The sequence below is a fragment of the Marmota monax genome, unplaced genomic scaffold (assembly GCF_021218885.2).
Source record: "Marmota monax isolate L192 unplaced genomic scaffold, Marmota_monax_Labrador192_F-V1.1 WCK01_AAM20220418_F8-fsc00008, whole genome shotgun sequence".
NCBI lineage: Eukaryota > Metazoa > Chordata > Mammalia > Rodentia > Sciuridae > Marmota > Marmota monax.
This window is the reverse complement of record NW_026694432.1, coordinates 26,995,355-27,014,211: the sequence shown is the minus strand read 5'-3', so window position 1 is coordinate 27,014,211 and position 18,857 is coordinate 26,995,355. Positions and strand designations below refer to the sequence as shown.

General features: G+C 58.4%; 1 protein-coding gene across 2 annotated transcripts in view; it reads left to right on the top strand.

Moving 5' to 3' along the window:
* Nucleotides 1-17,834, top strand: part of Igsf21 (immunoglobin superfamily member 21) — a 180,155-nt gene extending 162,321 nt beyond the window's left edge. For both annotated transcript variants that reach the window (XM_058571116.1, XM_046468405.1), the window contains exons 5-10: nucleotides 4,248-4,363; nucleotides 6,581-7,055; nucleotides 15,895-15,980; nucleotides 16,280-16,472; nucleotides 16,849-16,887; nucleotides 17,609-17,834. In XM_058571116.1, the coding sequence (XP_058427099.1) occupies nucleotides 4,248-4,363; nucleotides 6,581-7,055; nucleotides 15,895-15,980; nucleotides 16,280-16,472; nucleotides 16,849-16,887; nucleotides 17,609-17,682 (983 nt within the window). In that variant the 3' untranslated portion in view covers nucleotides 17,683-17,834. The remainder of the gene's footprint in view (nucleotides 1-4,247; nucleotides 4,364-6,580; nucleotides 7,056-15,894; nucleotides 15,981-16,279; nucleotides 16,473-16,848; nucleotides 16,888-17,608) is intronic.
* Nucleotides 17,835-18,857: the final 1,023 nt, after the last annotated feature.

The following is an 18,857-nucleotide window of genomic DNA, read 5'->3' as shown; positions in this document are numbered from 1 at the left end:
GGAGCCTAGCCCAGACCAGGGGTGACACGGAGCTGCCGCAGATGCAGGGAGATAAAAAGACAAAGGAAAAGCCCTCCCTGTGTTTGCAGCGTGGTGACGGGCAGCCGGAAGGAGGGGCAGGCAGTCCATAGAGCGCGCGGAGAGAATGGATTCTTTGCAAGTAATATAATTTTGAGCTTGTCTGCCCCCCCATCCTTCCCCAAAATCTAATTGATGTCCTCCCCGTGATAAATGGCACTCAAGCAGGGACACGGAGTGGCACCTGAGGGGCAGGGGAGATTGTCCCTTCCTGGAGACAACAGCCACTCCTAGGAGGGATGGAAGTGCCCCTGTGCATCCCTGTCCACCGAGGGAGGGTGTGGGCAGCTGGGAGGTAGGACAGGTTGTGTACTCTGCTGGTTCCGCCCTCTGGCCTCACAGGAGGGCTTTGTCCACAGTCTCATTTGCTTCCGCCCCTGGAAGCCCAAGGTTGGCAGCTGTGTCTGGTTGAATCCATTTTATAGACAGGAAGATTGATGTCCAGAGAGGTGACCGATCTGCCCTCAGATCCACGGGGCTGGCAGCAGAGATGGGGAGCTGGTGCCCTGGGGGCTGCCGGAGGGGTGGGCATCTTGCCTGGGAGGAGAACTGGACTGTGGTGGTCACAGTTAGACACAGACTCAGGGCAGATGTCCCTGTCCAAGAATCCTGGGGTTTCTCTCAGATCAGGTTTGTGTTCCCAAGTCGCAAAGGCCACAGGCTGATTTACCGAGCAAAGGAGACCCACCACGTTATCTGCAGGGTGAGTTGCGATGACCAGACGGGCGATACCTCAGAGCTAATTTCATAAAACCGGTCACTGGACCGTTACTGCATGTGTCCACATTGATGCCGCGTCTCAGGTAGCTTCCTGCCTCCCTCAGTGGCCAAGGATCAGGGCCCACGGAGGTTAACAGGGACCCGCAGCTGTGTCACACAGGAAGCCGCTTCCCCTAGCCTGATGCTGGACAGAATTAGTCAAGGAAACTTCTAGAAGCACCCGGTCCACTTAAGTCAAAGTGAGAAATAAACTGAAAGGACTCCAGGCTCTGGAGGGGGGGACTTGGGGGGGGTTTATGGTGGTGTCTTTAGCCTAAGATGCAGCACTCAGTCCCGGGAAGAAGAGGAACGGGAGGAGAGAGACGTGTGGGGCGAGCATCCTGGGACAGCCGGGGACTCCCAGGCATGGACTGTTCTCTGCCTGCCTGCACTCGGAGCCCTCTACCAAGTGACAGGAAGCAAGATGCAGAGTGACATTTTCCCATGACACGGTGCCCGAGGAGACGTTGATGGGAGAGTGGGGGGACCGGGGCTGTCTGTGGTGACAGCAGCAACTCGGCTGCCTCAAGGTCCACACCAGGGAATCCGTTATTGTCTTATGAGCTTGATTAACTCTACGCATTGCTAACACCTGCTCAGAAATATAACGAGGGACATGAACACAGCTCCCAATCAGGCCTGTGTGGGTGGTGTGCGTGCCTCGGGTGCAGATCTCCAGTATCTCTGTGTGTGTGTGCACACGCGCGTGTGTCCTGCGGGGACCCTGGCCATGATTCGGAAGCCTGGGTGCCAGTCAAGGCTCTGTCATTGACTTTGGTGTGACCACAGGCAGACGGGTGCCTGTGGGTGCTCAGCTCGCTCACCTGCTCAACAGGAAGCCCAGGTCAGAGTCGCCCCACAGAAATGCAAATCATATGCTTAACTCTGAATTTTCTAATCAGCACCTTAGGAAAGGGAGAACTGAAAAGTGAAGTTAATTTTAATAATATATTTATTAAACCCAATATACGGAAACCCTTATCACGCCAACATGCCATTCGTATAGAAATACCAGTGGCATCTCATATGTGTTTTTAAAAAAAGTTAAGTCAGTCTCCAAAACTTGGTGTGCCTTTTATACCCCAGCCCATGTGATCTGGGACAATTCCCATTCCAAATGCTCCTGGCATGCATGGCCACTGTGTGGGTGCAGGTCAAGGCACCTTCTGGTCTGCTCTCTAATCTACGGGTGCCCCAAAGCAGAGGCCAGCCTTTATTTTCTGGTCCTTAGCAAGTAGCCCCAAATAATGTTAATAAGTAACTCTGTCAATAAGTGCGGCTGATCTGTTTGGGGAAAACATTTCACAGGTCCTACTCTGTCAAATCCTTGTAAGTGCCCTGTAAGTCCATTTTGCAGATAAGGAAGCTAAGGTTCAGAGAGGTGAAGTGACTTCCCCAAAGCCACCCAGCCAGTAAGTGGTACAGCTCGTCTTTGAACCTTGGGGAGTCTGATGCAGAGTCCACACTCTTAGCCACTGTCCTCAACTCTCTGCTTTCTTAGTGAGGGTCCAGGGCCGAGGGTCAAAGCTCCGTTAAAGTTAGATAACGCGAGTTAGGCCTGCTGACCCGCTCCGCAGTCACCTGGTGATCATCTCATTCACTCCTCAATGCTATTCCTGGAGGAGGTTCTAGGTGTCTGATCTCCGCTCAGTGAAGGTAAAAAGAAAGAGGGAGTGGTTTGATGACACCCCTCTGTAGCTCTGAGGTCCAGGATTCCCCCAAGGGGCGCTCACCACTCCTGCAGACACCCAGCTTTATGCTGAGCTCTAACTGGCAAAAGAGGCATCTCTGGAGGTTGAGATGTGTCAGGGAAGTGACTGTCCCTGGTGGCTAAAACATACCCTGAGGTACCAAGAGGTCCCAGCTCCCCTTTGAAGGCTGAGCTGGCGCAGCTGCAGGTGAGAAGCTGGGCCCCAGGTTCAGATCCTGGACCCCTGTCACGCTGGCTGCCAGAACCTGGCCAGGCCCTCTCACCTCCTCAGCGTCCCCATCTGTAAAACGGGGATCCACAAACCTGCCTCCCAGACCCATGATGTGCCTGCAAAGACTTCACCCTCAGGAAGAGCCCGGCATCCCCGGCTCCGCCGCTGGTGACGGTCACCAGCTGCAGGTTCTTCCTGAGGGATCCCAGTTTCCAATCGAGTTCTGGAAAAGTCAGATGGCAGCGTCTGCAGCTTGTGGGTGATTGAAGAATTCCGGTGCTTTCTCCCTTCTTGGCGTTCCTGCCCCACTCGCCATCTGTTCCTTAATCACAATCCTCATGCGTTGCTCTCGCACTTCCTGTTGGTTCCCTCCTCTTGCCCACAGCGAGCTGAGCGGCGGCCGCAAGAATGAATGAACAGCAGCGGGTACCTGACTTCCCTTCAGGAGGCCTTAAAATAGAGCGGCCTGGTGTCTGCCGCCCCCACCGACCACAGGCTGCTCCACGCCGCCTCTGGGTGCCACACTGAGCTCCCGGCACCATGCCCAGCACCTAGTAGGTGGCAGGAAGCATTTGCTGAATTTAATTAAACTTCACTGGATGGACAAGCCCCTGCAGCGCTCACTCACTCTTGCCTCTGCACGTGGCCCAAGGCTGGGAAGCAAGAACTTCCGGCCTTTCCCAAGATTCTGGCTCCCGTCCTGCCCAGGGCGAGGAGGAGCCGGTGATCACAGTGAATCCCTGTCACGTGCCGGACCCTCTCGTATCCAGCAGCGCGCTCCTCGCTGCCTGCCTGCCACGATGCCACCTAATGGACCCGAGGCGGAGGCCCCGGCTTGGGTGATGGGCCAAGGACGTGGGGTGGTAGTGACCGGCTGGGATTTGCACCAGGAGGGCCTGAGGCAGCAGGTGCCCGTCACATACCCCACAGCGCCCAGGCCCAGGCTTTGCCAGAGGAGAGTAGGGGGTGAGTTGGTGGGAGGCTGCGGTCACAGTGGCCAAGTTCAAGAAAGCAAGGGAGGGAAGCTCCCGGCTCCAGAGGCCCCAGTCACCTGCCTCCGCCCACCACTGCCCCAGGGCGTCCTTAACAGCTGGGAAAGGCACAGCCAGCTCCATGGTGGGACCTGACTGCCCACACTTGAGCTGGCCCCTGTGGCCTGCAGTGTCCTGGCCCTGCTGTCCCCGCCCCCTGCTGCCTCCTCAGATCACAGCACAGTGTGGCTTCTCCAGCAGAGCTCCAGGGTCCCCTTTCCACACTGTGACCCCCTGGGTACCTGACGCACTTACCGTGGTGGCCTCTGGATTCCTGAGTGTCTTGCCTGCTGGCTGCGAGCCCCAGGGGCCGGCCTGGGTCTGTGCTCCCAGACAGAGACCCCGAGCTCACCTGGTGGGTGCCCGTGGCGCCCTTGGAGGCCTGGGACACTGCCTCTCCCAGCCCCAGCCCCAGCCCGGGACCCCAGCGAGCCCCCTCTCTGTCTCCTTGTGGCAGCTCCTCCCACCTCCATTGAAGTGGTGGCCGCTGACACTCCTGCCCCCTTCAGCCGCTACCAGGCCCAGAACTTCACGCTGGTCTGCATCGTTTCCGGGGGGAAGCCAGCGCCCACGGTGAGTGCCCCTGCGGCCCCGCCCTCCTCACCTGCTGACCGCCTGCAGATGTCACCTCTGTGCCCACCGAGGGTGCGGCCTGGGCGCATGACCCGCCCCTGGCCTGGGTCCCCTCCCTCACTCCACCCACCTGGGCACCCGAGCCTCTCTGGCTCCCAGGCGGAGAACCCCCACTCCTCCTGGACTGGAATCCCAGAATGTCCTGGCAAGAGTGGTCTCCGGGCGCCCAGCGTCCAGCACACCCTGCTGCAGGACGGAGACACAGGAGCGGGGAGGAGAGGGGGGAAGGGCTTGCCCAAGTCCCCCAGATGTGATTGACAGAGCTGGGACTCAGGTCCCTGCCCTTGAGCTTCAAGTCCAAGGCTCTTCCCAGGACCCCACGTGGCTCACATAAGGGAGGGGGGAAAGATGGAAGAGAAGGAGGAGAGGAGAGGAAGATGGAGGGGAGGGAGGGGGGAGGGAGGGGGGAGGGGGGAGAAGGGAGGGGGGAGGGAGGGAGGAGGGAGGGGATCCGAAAGGGGAGCTCCTCATATAGTACGAGTGGCCGCTCCTCATCAGACCCACGCCAGCCTCACGAAGAGCCCCTGGTCGAGCTCACGGCATCTCGAGACCCCTCGCAGGAGCAGGGTGGCCCTTACTTGCCCACCACGGAGCTGCCGCTGGGGCCTGCCCTGATTCCCTGGGGGGGGGGGGGCCTGAGCTGGGAGCCGCCCTCCGCCTCTGCTTCCCAGCTGACCCTGACCTTGCCTTGCGGGACTCAGAAGCTCCGTGTGTCCGACTTTTAAAGTGAAGGGAGGGCAAGTCGCCCTCCTGGACCCCCGGAGCCCCTCTGTGGCTGCTGAGGACCCTCCAGTTTTGACATTTTTAATACTTTGGCTCTTGACCCTAGCAGCTCCACACATGGCGAGGGCTTAGCAAGAGGAGGGGAAGGGTCCCTGGCGGCCGACGTGACTCTCAGGCGTGATCCAGTGCTGGGACCTGGGGATCTGGCCCAGTCCCACCCAGGATATAGGGCCACATAGACCCAGCTGCTCAGGACAGGGTAGAAAGTGTGTGCAGAAGCCCAGGCCAGGACAGGGAGCAGGTGCCTCTGCACCTGCTGGGGACGGGGACATGGGCCAGGGCACGGGGCAAGCTGTAGTCTCCAACAAACAGCGGAAGAAAAGGTGGCTTTAAAGCCACCAGAGGTCGAAAGCAGGACGTGTCCCCAAATGTTCCCCTGACCCCCTAAAGAAGTCCACTCTCCCTAAAAATCAGAGAAGTTGGTCTTTTCCACCCAAAGAGAAATTCCTTTCCCAGAGGGAACAAAGGAAGGCTTCTCACAGACCTGGGCTGTGCCAAGACCCCCCACCTGGCTGGGCTGCCAGGGAAGGACGGTCTCCGCTCTGTCTGTGTCTCTGTCTGTGTCTCTTCCTGTCTCTGTCTCTGTCTGTCTGTCTCTCCCCCCCTCCGGCTCCTCACCTCTTCACATTCCAGGCATCTTACGTTTGCCTGGGACGTCAGAACTTGAAAGAAATTCTTTGATATAAATTACAAACGTGCTTTTGAAGCACTTTTCAAATACAAAAAAAAAGCAAAGGGGGAGGGGGAGAGAGCCCTAAAGCAGGCTGTTATGCGCCTCGGAGGCTCTTCTCGGCAGACTCCCCGCATCCCGCATTCACTCCCCCACCCTCCCCACCTGTGTCCCAGAAAACGGCTTCCTGCCCTCCTCTCCCCCTGTCTCCTATCGATTTATTTATCTGATTTATTAAAAAATGCATCCAATCCCCGCAGGCCTCTGGGCGCATGTACCAAAATAAAAAGACAGCAAATTAAATTAAACTCAGCCTCTCCAAACAGGAAGGAGAGGACGGCCTCCCTCATCCTGAGCCCCCCCCCTTCTCTCTCCGCCAAAGCCCATTTCCCTATGGAGACTGATTTGAATTCCACCAGCCCCGCCATGTAGACATTCCTCCTTACAGATGAGGAAACTGACACCGGGGTCTCCCCAGCTGTCCCAGAGCTCTGCCCCCAGGGCCTGAGCACAGGGCCACTGTGCCACGCTGGGCTCATCTTCCTGGGGGTACCCGAGGGAAGGGCCTGGGAGGCCCATCTGGACGAGCACCAAGAGGAGCAGGCGCTGGGAGACCCGGCGCCGTGGCAGGTTCATCTGAGAGCCCACCCAAGGTCAAGGTCATTCACAGGAAATCTCTCCTCCTATCCTCCTTGCAATTCCAGGTCTATTTCAAACGGGACGGGGATCTCATCGACGCGGTGCCCCTCTCGGAGCCGCCGTCTGTCAGCTCTGGGCCCCTCCAGGACAGCAGACCCTTCCGCAGCCTCCTGCACCGCGACTTGGACGAAACCAAGATGCAGAAGTCACTATCCCTCCTGGACGCAGAGACCCGGGGTGGCCGCCCTTACACGGAGCGCCCCTCCCGCGGCCTGACCCCAGATCCCAGCCTCCTCCTCCAGCCGACCACCGAGAACATCCCAGAGACAGTCGTGAGCCGCGAGTTCCCGCGCTGGGTGCACGGCAGCGAGCCCGTGTACTTCCTGCACCACAGCCGCAGCCCGGGCAGCGACGGCACCGTGGAGGTGCGCGCCCTGCTCACCTGGACGCTCAACCCGCAGATCGACAACGAGGCCCTCTTCAGCTGCGAGGTCAAGCACCCGGCGCTGTCCATGCCCATGCAGGCAGAGGTCACGCTGGGTAAGGCTGCTCAGGACCCTTCCACAGACCCCCTGCAGAGCTGGGTGGTGGGGCCTCTGGAAGAGTGTCCCTGGGCGGCCGGAAGGTGGAGGGTGGGAGGAGAGTGGGAGCAGGTCGGCCCCAAGATAGAGCCGGGGGCTGGAGGAGGTTTGCCGACTGGACTGGAGGAAATGGGAGGTTCCCAGAAGCTGGGGAGTTTGCTGGGGTGAGGCAGGACCCTCTGAGGTCATCGAGCTGGCTGGATAGGGTCAGGGTCACAAGAGGCCAGGAAGGTCACAGCAAGGTCAGTGAAGGTGTCTAGACTGCAGTCAGGAGCATGGGAGGTGACAGGAGGTTTTCTGGGTCACACAAGAGGCCAGTGGGCTCAGGGGACAGTGTGAGCGAGGCCGTGGGCTTGCTGACTGAGGTGGGGCCTCCTAGAGGTCACAGGAAGCCTCTCGGCTGGATTGGGGACACACAGGCCTGGGAAGGGTGTGACTCCTGCTTGCACTTTTAAGGGCAAGGAAAGCCCCGCCTCTGTGGCTATGGACCAGGCAGGTCCTTGCTGGAAACTGGAGGTCCAGGGCCACTTCAGCCCCGGGACCCAACCCCTGCCTGTGAGTGCCTCCTCCTCCTCCAGAGCCCAACTTGGAACCTCCCCAAAGCAGCTCTAAGGAACAGACTGCTCCTCCTGGGCTCCTGTCCAGCTGAGTCAGAGCAGGGCAGGAGGGGACATGTGGGACTTCCCCACCAGAAATGCATACCTCCTACAGCCAGGTGTTTGTGTTGACTGGGAGGGCGGGGGCGGGGGGTGGACACATGACCTACGCAGGTCCTTTCTGCTTGTGTCCCCTTGAACCTCATCTACAGCACACAACAGCTCTTCCCTGAGCCCAGGATACTTGGGTTGTCACCTGAGTGGCCTGTAGCAGTCAGGGACTAGCCCAGGCCCCTCATGACAAGGACAGAAAGCAGTGATCAAGATGGTGGGGGCTGCACAGCCTGTGTCTTGCTGGCCCACCAGAAAACCCGACACCTCCTCAACATCAGCCACCGTGGGAGAGGATTCGTGTACCTTGTCACTGCCTGTGTGCCAGGACATTTGCAGGGACCGCCCCCTTCGGTTCTCGAAAGCATGAGTTTGCCATGTGCTCCCATTTTACAGATGAGCAAAACCGGGGTTGGGTTGGGCCCCAGGACCCAAGTCACTTACTCGCATTAGCAGAGCTGGGATATTGAACCTGGTCTATTGCTTTCCTCACCCCCACAATGCCAGCCACTGATATCACCAGCCCTGGGCCAGGTGCCCTTGGCTGGCTGTGAGGCTAGTTCCCTGAGGGCCCTTTAAAATGGCCTTTTGGTCTCCACAGGCCACCTGCCCATACAGAAAATCGTAAGGGTAACATCTCCCCCTCCAAAACACCTTTACTGAACACCTACTGTGTGCAGGACCGTCGCCGCTTTTCTTGTGCTAACTCATTGGCTGCTCTTGGGAAGCCAGTGAGGCTGACAGTGTGAGCATCCACGTCACAGGTGGGAGACCACTCGAGGGCCCAAGGGAGGGGAGGGTCAAAGGCAGACAGTGTCCGCCCTGAGCTCTCCCTCTGCCTCCTGCGGCGTCCATCTGACGCAGGCCCCACCTCTTGGGTACCACGGACTGTGGTACTCCACAGAGGCGTCTCAGGGGCTCTGCAGGGCCAGCCCTATGCTTGGGGCTGGGGTCTTTTCAACCCAGAGCCTGCTCAGCCCCTCCCTGGTCAGCCCTTCCCCCTCTGGCCCCTCCCTCTTTCCCGTAACCCCTCTGGCTCAGGTAGTGGGTGGGCAGCCATCATCTGGCCACCTGTCCATCAGAGCCACCCCTGCCTAAGGGGGATAGGGGGAATGTTCACTTCCTGAGAGCTGGCTCCCTGGCCCCACCCACCAAGAAAGAGAAAGAGCAGACAAGCCTTCAGGTCAGCCTGTGGAGGGAGCGCTCAGTGTCCCGCCCAGGCCACAGCGGAGCACCTGCCTGTCCCGCCCCACGTGCTCCCTTACCTGGCGCCATCCCTGTGGGCACCGCACCCAGCACAGAGTAAAGGGAAGAAAGGCCATTCACAGGCAGTGGACAGAAGCTGCCACATCTGTGCACCTGGGGAAGTGGCAACCTGGGGGCACAGCAGGGCCACCGCGCAAAGGGGCTCACTTGGGGGAGTGGATAAAGGTGGCCCTGGGCTGGCTTCCCCAATCCCAGGCCTCTGAGCCTCAGTGTCCCAACTGTCCGATGGGGAGCAGGATGGGAACTGCAGGACCAGGCTGCAAGAGCTCCCTGGCCAGTACCCTTGTCACCGAGCTGTGGCCCTGTTGTCACTCCCGCCTCATAGGTGAGGGGCCCGGGCTTAGAATGACTATCCCTGCATCAGCCAGCCAAGGCGTCAGCCTCCCGGAACCCACCTTCTCCACCACTGTGCGCCCCACCCACCTGGAGGCCTGAGGAGGCGGAGAGCCAGTGGGCGGGACCCGTGGCCTGCGGGGAGCTGGGGGTGAGTGAGCTCACCTTGCACCACCAGGCACTCGCACTCTGGGCGAGACAGCGGGGTGGAGGAGATGACCTGGGGGCACAGAACCCAAGCATCTGGCAAGGACTTTGAAGGTCAGTCCACTAAAGGCCTGGGCTGGTCTCCTGCCGTGGACCTCGCTCCTGCAGTTCCCTCCCCGCCAGGCAGGTTGCCCGCAGTTCAAATGCCACCCACTCTAGAAGCCTCCTCCAGGCCTTCAGCTGGAAGGACCCCTCTGCACCCCTGACCTCCTGGCATGGCCGCTGTCATGTGATCTGGATCACTGTGCCTGATGGTGCCTCGAACCCATCTTGGTGGATGGCATCACATTCTTCCCAGAGATCAAGCCAGAGGCCTCGGGACCACCTGCACGCCCACTCTTCCCGTATCCCACGTCCAAACTTGTCCAGCTCTGGCCCGTCCACCCCAGAACATATCCCAGCCCCGCCCCTTCCCCAGCCCCAACCCTGCTCCCAGCCCCGCCCCTGATCCCCAGCCCCGCCCACTCCAAGCCCCACCCCTTCTCAGCCCCCTCTCTTCTCCCAGCCACGCCCCTGATCCCCAGCCCCGCCCACCCAAGCCCCGCCCCTTCTCTCAGCCCCCTCTCTTCTCCCAGCCCCGCCCCTGCTCCCAGCCTCGCCCCTGCTGCCCATCCCCCTGCGGCCACCCACCTAAGCACAATCAGTTCACACCTGGAGTCACAGTCACCTCCACATTGGCTTTCTGCTTCCACTTTTGCTCCATCCCATTCTCCACCAGCCTGATCTACTTAAAACATGAATCAGATCATGACTCACATGTCCACCTGCCCCAACCCTCCAATGAAGGCAAAGATTGATAGAACAGAATCGAGCCCAGAAATAGGCCAGGAGTGTAGAGTCAGCTGATTTTTGACAAAGACCCTGGGGCCACGGAGAAAGGAGAGAGGAGTCTCTTTTTTAATGAATGGCCCTGGAGCTCCCGAACACGCAGAGGGAAAATCGGGCCTGGACTCCTGCCCCCCGCCCCCCCCCCCCACGAGTTAATCTGAAGTGAATGATGGACCTAAGTGCGAAGCCGGCATCATGAAGCTCTGGAACAGAACTGGAAAATGTCTTCACGACATTGGGGCAGCAGGGAACCCCCAGAGCAGTCACGAAAACACCACCCGGAAAATGGGAGATTGGTTGGTTGGACTGAATCAGAATTCAAATCTGCTTACAAGAAGACCTCTTTAAGAAAATTACAAAGCAAACTGCAGAATGAGAGAGAAACTCTCAGTACACACCTGACAAAGCATTCAGACCCAGGACACATGAAGAACTGCTTCATAACCACGAGACAGCACACTTTTTAAGTAAAAATTTGCAAATGACCAATCAATATACAAAAAGTTGTGTGCGTTATGAGTCAGGGAAATGAAGATTGAAACTTCATTGAGAAGCCAGGCGCCTTGGCACAGGCCTGTAATCCCAGAGGCTTGGGACGCTGAGACAAGAGGATAGCAAGTTCAAAGCCAGCCTCAGCAACAGCAAGGCGCTAAATAACTCAGTGAGGCCCTGTCTTTAAATAAAACACAAAATAGGGCTGGGGATGTGGCTCAGGGGTTGAGTGCCCTGAGTTCAATCCCTGGTACAAAAAAAAAAAACCCACAAAACTTCAGTGAGAGTATTTTACAACCATTAGTCTGGCTAAAAAAAAAAAAAATTCTTTTTAATCATTTTATTTTATTTTATTTTGGAGTGCTGAGGATGGAACCCAGACCCTTGTGCTTACTAGGTAAGCACTGTGCCCCCTAGCCACATGCCCAGCCAAACTGGCTAAATTTTAAAAACTGACAATACCAAGTGTTGACAAGGAGAAAGACCAATCACAACCCTCCTGCATTGCTGGGACTATCAAATAGTACTACCCCCTAGGAAAACCCAGAGTTTCTTTCAAAGACAGAAAGCCCTCCACGCCACGAGCAACAGTTCTGCTCTGAAGAATTGATCCCAGAGAAATGAAAAATATGTCTCCAGAGATTTGGACCTGAATGTTCACTGCAGATTTATTTGTGCTTCAACAACAAAAAAACAAAACAATAATTCAAATGCCCTTGGTTAGCAAGACAGATAAACAAATTTGTGGCATGTTTATATAATAAAATACTTTTCATCATTTCAAATGAATGCGCTTTGGAACCAACAGTGATGGAGTTTAACATCATGTCAAGCAAAAGAAATTAGATGATGAAAAGTGCTCGCTGTGCGAATTCATTTCTGTGAAGTTCTAGAACAGGGAAACACACCTCTGTTGAGAGAAGTGGATCAGCACTTACCCCTGGAGAGTGGAGTTGGACAGGAAAGAAGCATACGGGACCCTCTGGAGAGACAGGAACATTCTAGAGTTTGCTCAGGACGGTGGTTACGCCCATTCCCCGTATCAAAGTTTATCAGATTGTGCACTTCAGAACAGAGCCCTTCCTGACAGGTAGATTTCTATCACAACTTAGAAATGTCTGAAGAAAGAGGGGAGACCCAGTCCACCTGGCCGCCATCACCTCCAACCCAAATCCCAGCTCCAAGGTGCTTCTCTTCCATAACTCTCCCTTCAATCCACCTGCTCCAGCCCCATGTCCTCCTTATTCTTGCCTGAATGATCCACACTCAAACCCACCTCTGAGACTGTGCTTTTATTTCATTTTGTTTTGGAGTGCTGAGGATGGAACCCAGACCCTTGTGCTTACTAGGCAAGCGCTGGGCCCCCAAGCCACATCCCTAGCCAAACGGGCTAAATTTTAAAAACTGACAATACCAAGTGTTGACAAGGAGACAGAACAGCCAGAACCCTCCTGCATTGCTGGGACTATCAAATAGTACTTCCCCCCAGGAAAACCCAGAGTTTCTTTCAAAGACAGAAAGCCCTCCACGCCACGAGCAACAGTTCTGCTCTGAGCCTCTGGCTTTCCTTCCTTCCTGGAATAATCGTACCCCAGACACTCTCAATTCCTCCCTCTGAGCCTCTACTGTCCCTAACAGCCTCTTCCTCCCAGCCCTTCCGCGGCCCATGCTGACTTTGTCTTCTGGAGTGACACTCATCTCAGAGTGTAGTCTGTATTTCTTTCTTGTCCAAACCCCCTACTGAGATTTGAGTTGCGAATGGGCAGGTCTTTAATTTGCCGTGTTCATATGGTGCAGGGCTCAGAAAAAAACCCCCACATATTACTTAAACACTAGTTGAATAATTAGTTGGCTAATACTTCTCTGGGTTGTTGTGAAGATTAAGTAAGGCAGTACATACAGAGTGTGTAGCCTAGTGACAGATGGAAGACATATTCAGTGAATATAAACTGCCATTGTTATTAATCACTGCATCCCCAACATTGCCCTGCGTAGTAACTCATGCAAATTAGGTGTACAATAAATAATTAGATGGATGGAGCAGATGAATGAATGGGTGGCTGAGCAGATTGCTAGATTTGTGGGTAGACAGTTGGGTGGATGTGTAGGTTCATGGATGGATGAATGGATGGATGGATAGGTGGGTGGATAGGTGGATGGATGGATGGATTGGATAGGTGGATAAATGAGTAGGTTTGTGGATGGATGGATGGAAGAATGGATGGATGGGTGGGTGGGTGGATGGATGGGTGGATGGATGGATGGATAGGTGGGTGGGTGAGTGGATGGATGGATGGATGGTGGATTGGATAGGAGGTTAAATAGGTAGGTTCATGGATGGATGAATGGATGGATGGATAGGTGGGTGGATAGGTGGATGGATGGATGGATTGGATAGGTGGATAAATGAGTAGGTTTGTGGATGGATGGATGGAAGAATGGATGGATGGGTGGGTGGATGGATGGATGGATGGATGGATGGATGGATAGGTGGGTGGGTGAGTGGATGGATGGATGGATGGTGGATTGGATAGGAGGTTAAATAGGTAGGTTTATGGATGGATGGATGGATGGATGGATTGGATTGCATAGGTGGATAGATGGGCAGGTTTGTGGATGGATGGTGGATAGTGGGTGGGTGGGTGGATGGGATAGATGGATGGATGGGTGGGTGGGTGAGTTGCTATCTTAATGAACACCCCAAATTCCTGGGGAAGTCTAGAAGAACTTTCCTGTGGACTTCATAGTGCTGCATCGGGGTGCTGGGGAGAGAGGAGGGTGCTTATCTAATCAGGGCTTTTGCATTTCCCTGAGGTGGAGTCACTTCTTTACACCTCGCACTGTGCCCTTGTCTCCCGCCCAGTTCATCTGGGAGCATTTCTTAAGCCCGTGTGGCCTATTCTCCCCTCTCAGGGGTGGGGGACGGGTGGAACTACTTACCCAGGTCCTGCAGCCAGAGGAGAAGGGAGGCCTGGATCCGGGGTCTCTGGGCTCTGCTCTTCCTGAGTGTCCAGAGTCTGAGAGGAGTAAACCTCAGGAGACCGAGGCCTTGCCTTCGGGGTGCTCTCCGTGTGGGGTTCTAGAAGCAGCCAAGGGTCAGGCTTTGAGTGCCGGGAGCCGGTCAGATGGGTTCGTGGTAACCTGCCTCATAAGCACTGGCCTGGGTGCAAGTCGGACCTAGGAGTCTAGCGCATGTGAGGCAGCGGATAGATGGAGTCCCGGTGCTGTCCGGGCCAGCAGGGAGGAGGCGTGGCCTCTGGAGAGCAGGGCAGCGAGGAGCCTGAGCTGGGAGGGGGCCGCTGCCTGGCCCCCCCGGGTGCAGCCTTCTCCTGTGGGGCGCCCTCTGCTGGCCGCAGCCGACAGCGCTCCCCGCAGCACCCAGATCCCACCGCCAGGGGCTTCCCATTTGCCCCCAACCCAGGCGGCACCTGAGAGGGAGTAGAGAAGGCCAGGGGTGGCTGGGGCTTGCTAAGCCTTGGTTCCTCTTGGGGACGATCTCGAGAGGCCAGAGGTGAACTGGAGTCAGGCACAGCGGGCGCAGGAAGGGCCGGGCGCTTGGTGTCCCTGAGGTGGACGCAGCCTGCGCCAGGCCCTGGGTCCCCTGCCCAGGACCACGGGAAAGAGGAAGGAAGCAAAGCTCGCTGCCAAGCCCTTCATCTCCAGGGCAGCGGGCGGGTGCGGGCCAGGGTCAGGCGACGGTCCCCACGGCGCGTTTGGGAAGGCCACATGGAGTGACGCACCCAAGGGCCACAGAACACTCTGGAACGCCCCCGCTCAGCTGGCAGAGGCAGCAGCAGGCACCCGCCTTCCTGCCGGCGCCCACCCCTCGCGGCAGGCGCCGTCCGGGGCCCACGTGGCGCCTCAGCTGTCCTGCGCGTGGCTAATTGACAGCTCTTTGGTCTCGTCCTCGGAGAGTGAAGTTGGCAGCGCCTGGGAGCCACGCTCCGAGTGAGCGCTGGGGAAGGAGGGGCGCAGGGAGCAGCCAGGGCAGCTGCGGCCCCCCAGGGCCCCCCAGGCCAGGGACAAAGCTTCCTCCCCCTGCCACTGCTGGAGAGGGCAGCGCAGAGCCTGACCCCGATCCCAGCCCCGCGCCGTCCTCGGGCCCTGGAAGCTGAGCAGGCGCATCCCCCGGGCCGCCTCCCTGGCCAGCCTTGGGGCCCTGCGCTGGCCGCTCCCTCCACCTGGAACCTTCCCTGACCACCTCCTCTGAGGACAGCACCCTCTGCCTCTCAGCGCCTCCTGTCCAATCCCGGCTGGCGTGGGCTTCTGAGGGCGCTGGTGACGTCTCCTGGTACAGAGTGGAAGCCGCGGGTGGCGGGCCCTGGCCGTTTCCACTGTGTCCTCGCCTGCTCCGTGGAAAGCCATGGTGTCCCCGCCTGGGCACCCCCACCCTGGGATTCCAGAGAACCACGGGGACAGAGCCCTGGATCAGGAGTCAGGAGACTGGGTCAGGGTCCCATCCTTCCCACCCTGTGACCTCTGGCAAGTCCCTCTGTGACTCTCTGGGCCTCAGTGAACAGAACCGGACACCGGGGACACTAATGGCAGAACCCGCCTCCCCAGGGTTTAGAGCGAGTGGGCGCTGGATGGCTCGGGTGGCCTGGCCTGGGAACAGGCTCCCCGTGAGTGGCCGGGTTGCCCACCTGAGTCCCACCCCGGACTCTGCCCATGTCCCACGGGTTCGTTCCGGCCGGTTGCCCGTCTTTCTCCCACTGAGGAGTGAGCCCTGCAGGGCAAGGACCGTGTCCTGTCCCACTGAGTCCCCAGGTCCCGGGCAGGTCTGTGCGCTGCAGAGCTTGGGTCAGTGGCTGGACGAGGGGGCAGCAGGCCCGACTGGGAAGCGGCCGACCCAGGGGTGCCGACTGCTGGCCGGAGCCTTCCCTCCCGCGTGCTGGCCTCTTTTCCTTGGTGGTCCCCCCACTGCCCGCCACATACCTCTCTGACCCGACCTTCCTCTCCCTACAGTTGCCCCCAAAGGACCCAAAATCGTGATGACACCTAGCCGAGCCAAGGTCGGGGACACGGTGAGGATTCTGGTCCACGGATTCCAGGTCAGCCTCTTTCTGAGCCCGAGGGGGGGGCGGGCAGGTGGGAGGACACTCCCAGGTCACCAGCATTCCTGGTGACCCTTTCCTGTGCCCTTCCTTGCCCGAGGGCCACCGCCAGCTGTCCACAGTGTCCCAGTGTGGTCAGTGGCAGAATGAGCTACCAGGAGGGGAGACGCTCTGTCCTCCTAGGTGGGGGGCAGGAGTGGACGGTGGCTGGCCCCGGCCAGGCCTGCCTCGGACCCTGATGGCCCTGACACGGTGGCTCCTCCCGTGACCCCGCCGTCCCCTGCTCCGGCCAACAGAACGAAGTCTTCCCGGAGCCCATGTTCACGTGGACGCGGGTGGGGAGCCGCCTCCTGGACGGCAGCGCGGAGTTCGCAGGGAAGGAGCTGGTGCTGGAGCGGGTCCCGGCCGAGCTCAACGGCTCCATGTACCGCTGCACGGCCCAGAACCCGCTGGGCGCCACCGACACCCACACACGGCTCATCGTGTTCGGTAGGCGGCCTCAGCTGGGGACCCGCAGGGCTGCCCCTGGGGACGGCCCGGACTCGGAGCTGTCCCCACAGGAGGGAGCAGCAGGGGCCACGTCCTCTGAATTTGCCCTGAGAAGGTGCCCCCCCCGAGAGGCAGTGTTGCCCAGTGGTCAGAGCCCGCCGGCCCCGGGGTCAGAGACTCTGGCTTAGCCCCAGCTCTGCCACTGGACCGGGGCCGCCTGCCCACCTCCCCCCGCGCCTCCATCTGCACAATGGGCTGATGTCACACGCCACAGAGAGGGCGGGAGGCTGCCTGTCACCCCACACGGGTGCTGCACAAGGGTCTCCCTCTGAGTTCCGGGGGCCATCCCCTCTCTCGGTCTCTTTCTTTCCAATAGAAAACCCAAATATTCCCAGAGGAACAGAGGACTCCAACGGTAAGTCCCCTTCTAAGGCTCCCTGCTTAAATGTGAGGACTCTCGAGGCCCCAGGAAGCTCTGTCCCCCTGATGGTCCTCGCCCTCAGACAGACCGTCGCCCTGTAGCTGGGCAGAGGAGGGTCAGGTGTGGTCAGAGGGGGGCACGGAGGCAGTAAAGGGGGGCCTGGGATCCCAAGGTAGCCGGCTAGGATTTGGGGAGCCAAGTGTGTCCCCTGTCACGATCCATGGTGTCTGGAGCTCTCTGAGCCCAGGGCACTCAGCACCCCGACCCCAAGGGCGTGTGTCCAGCAGGGACCATGAGGCTGTGTTCTGGGGCCCTAGTGACTCCACAGGACACGTGGGAACAGCTTCCCCACCTGGGGTCCTTCATACTCTCCTCCCTAGGCTGCACCCCCCAACTTGAAAAGCACCCCAAGGGACCCAGACACTGCTCCCAGGCCCGCCCCCACCCCACGTGCTCCAGGGCCAGCCTCACGGTTCACAGTGGACGCCCCACCCCCAGGCCCCTCTGCCGTCCTCAGAGCTGGGGGACGGGTCCCAGGCGGTGGGGCGGGCTGGCCGGCAGAGCTGGACCTGGACCCCGTTCACCCTGATGCCCAATCCAGCGTCTTCGCAGGGGACCTCTAAGCTCGGCGTCCCCGGGCCGCTCCCTGCAGTGCCCCCCCCCAGTGGACCCCCCCAGGTCTGCAGACTCTGACGCTGCCTCCCGCCTCCCGCAGGTTCTGCTTCTGGCCCTGCTGGTGTCCGGCTCGCCTTGGTGCTCGCCCTGACAGTGGCCCTGGAGCTGACGTGAGGGCGCGGCCGCCCCGAGGCCACCCGGCACGGACACCGCCATCATTTTCATTCCTTTTCTAAACTATTTCCAGTCTTGTTCTTGGTCTCTTTCTGTCTGTGTCTTGGCTTCTTCAATCGGTTTAATTAAAACAAACAGACCCACTTTCCCCACCTTGGTGTGTGGCGCTGCCTTCTTCCTCTGCTCTACAGCAGCAACGGGCACCTACTGTCACCCTGAACTGGGACAGGCACAAAGGATATGGACCTCCCTGATAGAGGGTGGACATGTGGCCATTCTCTCACCCAGATCCTTACAGCCAGGTGTGGGAAGTGGCCAGAGACGCTCAGAAACCCCAAGATCCCTCAGGTATAAGTGTAATAGTCAGCCATTGCTCAAATAATGCTGTGTAACAAGCCAACCCAAATCTCAGTGGCGCACAGCAAGTGTTCATGATCACATGCTGCTGCAGTCCGGCTGCAGCAAAATAACCGGGGTGGGGGGGGTGACGAGCAACTTGTGTAGATTGATACAGCAGGAGTGGGAGCCGTTTATTGCAGGACAACAGAGGTATTTATACATTCCACACAGCTTATCTTAATTAGCATAAACTAGATACATCAGTCAACCAATCAGGAATCTCCACACTTAACGGCTCGCTGGCGTTACTTCACAAACCACTCCCTCTGGCAAAATGCCAGGCGCCATCCTGACTTGTTTACAGACTCTAACAACGTGCCATTGGAGTGGCTTAGCTATCTGGGCTGGGCCCAGCCTGGCAGCTCTGCTTCAGACAGCAGGCCGCCTGGTGGCCCCCAGTCTAGGTGGGCTCAGGTCTCGCCCACACATTTCTTTGTCCCACGGGCGTTTGTTCTGGAGCTCAGGCATGTCAGCTCCCCATGACTCTAACAAAATATCCGAGATCATTAACTTATAAAGAGAAAAGGTTTTGGGGTTCATGGTTCTGAAGATTCCAATCCAGGCCTTCGCAGTAGGAGCACGTGGCAGAGCAGAACCTCCTACGTCCTGAAGAAGGTCAACTAGAGGAACAGGAAGAGGCCAGGGCCCCACCGTCCCCTCCAGGGTACACCGCGACCTGAGGACCTCCCAGGTCCTTACTAAATGTCCCACTCCCTCCCAGGCCACCCTGGGGACCAAGCCTTTAACATCTGGGCCTTTGGGGACGTCCACCACCT